The following is a 4,500-nucleotide window of genomic DNA, read 5'->3' as shown; positions in this document are numbered from 1 at the left end:
AGTGGGCTGTGAGTGCTAGTTAGTGTGCTAGTTAGAGTGCTAGTTAGAGGACAGGATAGAAGTGAAGAGAAGAGAGGAGAAAGAGGAGAGGAGAGAGAGGGGATGGAAGGAGAGAGAGGAGAAAGGGGAGAGAGGAGGAGAGAGGAGAGAAGAGGAAGGAGAAAGGAGGAGAGGTGAGAAGAGGAGAAAGGTGAGAGGTTAATAGGAGAGAGAGGAAAAAGAGGAGAGAGGAGAGGTGAAAAGAGGAGAGGTGAGAAGAGGAGAGGTGAGAAGAGGAGAAAGAAGAGAGGATAAGAGGAGAGGAGAGAGATGAAAAAGAGGAGAGTGGAGGAGAGGTGTGAAGAGGAGAGGTGAGAAGAGGAGAAAGAGAAAGAGGAGAGGAACATGGTTGACTCTCTGGCGAAGGTTTAGGGGGAGAGAGAACAGGTCCAGAAGAAAACACTTAGAAGGGAGGATAATACAGCGAATGAGAGGGAATGAAAGGAGGGTTATGGGAATGAGATTATGGGATTATGAGATTATGGGATTAAAAGAGGGGGTATTAACGGGGGTCGGGGTTCCGTTACGGTCCGAAGACTTTTCCGTTCACAGAAGAACACTGAGGCGAGAGGGAAGTGGTGGGGCCCGGTACCTCGCTGGTCCTGAAGATGACCCGGTAGTTGTACTGCTGGCCGTGCTCCTTGTGCTCCTCCAGCTTCTCCCTGCGCAGGCTCACCGCCACCGGGCCCAAGTTCTCATCCACACCAAGGTAGTTCCAGTGCTCTGGGGAGAGAGAGTGAGAGAGGGAGAGAGAGAGAGAGAGAGAGAGAGAGAGGGAGAGGAGAGATAGGGAGAGGACAGAGAGAGGGAGAGGAGAGAGTGCGGGAGAGAGACCGAGAGGAGAGAGAGAGATAACATTACAACATCATGTCGGAGAGAGCAGGAAAGCAGTAAGATGCTCAGTGACTAGCGTTTATTATCAGTGACGCAAAGACATAAACAGAGAGAAATCCATTCCATCCACCTGTCCCTCCCATTCCACCCCCCCCCCCCCCCAACTCTCCCATTCAACACCCCCCATAATCCTCCAGACTCCCCTCCTGCCTCCCCCCTCCCCTCTAACCCTCCTCCAGACCCCTCCCTGCCTCCCCCCTCCCTCCCCCCTAACCCTCCTCCAGGCCCCCCTCCCTCCTAACCCTCCAGGCACCCCCCCACCGCCTCCCCCCTAACCCTCCTCCAGACCCCCCCCCCCACTGCCTCCCCCCTAACCCTCCTCCAGACCCCCCCCCCCCCCACTGCCTCCCCCCTAACCCTCCTCCAGGCCCCCCTCCCTCCTAATCCTCCAGACACCCCCCCACTGCCTCCCCCCTAACCCTCCTCCAGGCCCCCCTCCCTCCTAATCCTCCAGACACCCCCCCACTGCCTCCCCCCTAACCCTCCTCCAGGCCCCCCTCCTGCCTCCCCCTGTGGCTCACCTCTCAAGTAGAAGTACTTCCTGTAGTAGTAGGCGCCCAGGTCCACGTGCTCCACGATGTAGCGCTTTGTGCGGTCGGCGTGCTGGCTCTGGCCGTCCTTGGGCGCCTCCAGCACGGCCACGCCGGCGTTGGTGAAGTGGGTGCTGAGGGTGGCCTCCAGGGGCCCCTCCTCGGGAGCAGAGCCTGAAGAGCCGCTGCCTCCGCTGCCGATGCTACCCTGCTGTGATGGGGGGGTGCGGAGAGTTGGGATTTGGATTTTACTGCCTTACTTCAACTTCTTAAAGACAATAAGACTTACACTATATTGCCAAAAGTATTCGCTCATCTGCCTTTACACGCATATGAACTTAAGTGACATCCCATTCGTCGGCCCACCCTTTGCAGCTATAACAGCTTCAACTCTTCTGGGAAGGCTTTCCACAAGGTTTAGGAGTGTGTTTATGGGAATTTTTGACCATTCTTCCAGAAGCGCATTTGTGAGCTCAGACGAGAAGGCCTGGCTCGCAGTCTCTGCTCTAATTCATCCCAAAGGTGTTCTATCGGGTTGAGGTCAGGACTCTGTGCAGGCCAGTCAAGTTCTTCCACACCAAACTCGCTCATCCATGTCTTTATGGACCTTGCTTTGTGCACTGGTGCGCAGTCATGTTGGAACAGGAAGGGGGCATTTTTCAGGAGCTGGGCTTGGACCCTTAGTTCCAGTGAAAGGAACTCTGAATGCTTCAGCATACCAAGTGATTCTGGACAATTCCATGCTTCCAACTTTGTGGGAACAGTTTGGGGATGGCCCCTTCCTGTTCCAACATGACTGCACACCACCTGCGGATGTCACTTAAGTTCATATGCGTGTAAAAGCAGATGATCGAATACTTTTGGCAATATAGTGCATGAGATATAACTTTAATAATCCCCAGGAGGGGAAATTTGGGCGTTACAACCGCAGAAAAACCGAACACAACAGGGGAGGTACAGAATAAAAACAAGCCATAATATAACAACGAAATATGTGAATTAAGAACTATAAATTGCAATAAAAAAACACATAGCCAATGTAAAGTGCTAAGTACAGTTAAAGACTTATTAAAACAGAGGGTAGTGCTTGAGGTGAAAGTGCGTGTATTCTCCGATTCCACCTGAACTCAACCTAAATCCCTCCATGACAACCGATGGTGTGCGCCGCTGCTGCCGCTGGGCCTACTGTACCTGCTTAGAGGGGCAGATGTTCCTCTCCCCCTCCCCGCCGATCTCGTTCCTGAAGCAGGGGCAGCTGAGCACCAGGTCGTTGCTCCTCTCGTCCCCGGGGTCCAGGGCGGGGTTGGCGCCGTGTCCGGGGGTGTCCTTGGCGCTCAGCTCCTCCTGCGACCCGCAGGGCGACCCGTACGCCCCGCTCTGGCTGGACGAGAGGGACAATGGGCCGGCGGAGGCGGCCGAAGCCCCCGTGGTCGTGTTCTTGCGCTTGACCACCGACTGGCGGCCCTGCGCCACCTCGTTGAGGTCGAACAGGAGCGACTGTACGTCGAAGTGGGCGAAGCCCTTCTGGCACGCCCAGGACTTGGGAGGGGGGCCGCCTCCCTCGTCGGCCCGCCCACTGTCCTCGGCGTCCGAGCCCGCCCGCGACGAGTCCCCCTCCCCCGCCTTGACGCTGCGGAGCTTCCGGAAGATGGACTCGCCGCCCGTCTCCGACTTGGACCGCCGCTTCAGGTGCTTCTCTCGCTCCTTCAGCCGGCTGGCGGGGCTGCCCCTGGCTCCGGGTCCCGGCGGCCCGTCCGGCAGGTCCAGGGCCAGCTGCTTGACGGGCGCCACGGTGAGCAGCTCGCCCAGCCTCTCTGGGGCTGGGCTGCGCTGGTCGGACGCGGCGCCCCCGCCGCCGCCGCCGCCGTCGTCGTCCACCGACTGGTATCCCTTCAGCATGTCGAAGAAGCTCTCGCCTGAGACGCCGTGCTTGTCGATGGACGACGTGCTGCCGTACTCGCGGTGCATGGGCGTCCAGCCCGAGAAGGTCCAGCCCTCGCCGCCGTCACCGTCCAGCTCGCTCAGCGTGATGTCGCTGTTGCTGCGCTGGCGGATGCGGCGCATGCCCTTGCGCGGCGAGCCCAGGTAGCCCTCGGGCGACAGGAAGCGGTTGTCCTTGCCCTTGGCGCCGTGCATCTTGCTCTTGAGCGTGTTGTGGATGTTGCGCAGCATGGACGAGTCCTGCGGGCTGATCAGGTGGCCCAGCTTGGCCGACAGGTTGCTGTGGGCCGCCACCGCGCTCCCGCTCCCTCCTCCTCCTCCTCCTCCTCCACTGCTCCCTCCTCCTCCTCCTCCTGCCCCGCCTCCCGCCGCGGAGGACGCGGCGGAGCTGGGGGAGTCCGTCTCCACGGTGATGTGCCACACGGCGCCACCGCCGCCTCCCGCCCCGTCCTTCCTGGGGGGCCAGTCGGCGACGCGGGCGCGGACCCCCATTTTGGGGACGCCGGGCGTGGAGGAGGCGGAGCCGGAGGAGGAGGAGGAGGAGGAGAGGTGGGCGCTCTCGCTGCGCGGGGGAGGGGCCCCGCCGTTGGGGAGGCGCAGGCGGCGGGTGTAGAACTCGTCCGTGGCGGGCACTGAGCCCCCCACCGAGCGCTCCGTCTGGGAACGCTTCAGGCTAGTCATGGTGGGCTGAGGGGGGCGGGGCTTCAGCAGCCGTTGAGCTGAACCATCTCTTCCATGGAGAGGGGGGGGAGACCAAGCCTCAGGAAGCACAGGCTGTTGGGGGGGCAAGAAAGAGGGATGGAGAAAAAGAGGGATGGAGAGAAAGAGGGATGGAGAGAAAGAGAGAGAGAGTCAAATGCTGCCTGATTCAATAACACTGACCGCTGTAGAGTAGACACCGCACCTTGAGAAAGACCGGGACGGAGGGACAGGATTGGCTGGTGTGTCGGACGGAGGGACACGATTGGTGGATGGTGTGCGGTGGCGGTCTGGACCGAGCCGCTAGTTCTCTAGGTGAGCTTACAGGATTTCACCACCACCAATCACAGCCTCCTTCACTCTAGGAATGGGCGGGGTCAACTCTGCAGGGAGGGAG

The 4,500-nt window shown here is 59.7% G+C and overlaps 1 protein-coding gene across 1 annotated transcript in view; it reads right to left on the bottom strand.

Moving 5' to 3' along the window:
- The window catches only part of sipa1l1 (signal-induced proliferation-associated 1 like 1), a gene marked incomplete at both ends in the record, with an annotated part of 16,953 nt that extends 12,868 nt beyond the window's left edge, over nt 1-4,085 (bottom strand). Inside the window, 3 exons of the mRNA XM_084440040.1 lie at nt 567-762; nt 1,455-1,674; nt 2,655-4,085. Of these exons, the coding sequence (XP_084296166.1) occupies nt 567-762; nt 1,455-1,674; nt 2,655-4,085 (1,847 nt within the window). The remainder of the gene's footprint in view (nt 1-566; nt 763-1,454; nt 1,675-2,654) is intronic.
- Between the last annotated feature and the right edge of the window lie 415 nt (nt 4,086-4,500).

Source organism: Borostomias antarcticus, assembly GCF_949987555.1.
Source record: "Borostomias antarcticus genome assembly, chromosome: 6".
Classification (NCBI taxonomy): Eukaryota; Metazoa; Chordata; class Actinopteri; order Stomiiformes; family Stomiidae; genus Borostomias; species Borostomias antarcticus.
Note: the sequence above shows the minus strand (reverse complement) of the source record. Positions and strands in the feature narration are given on the sequence as shown.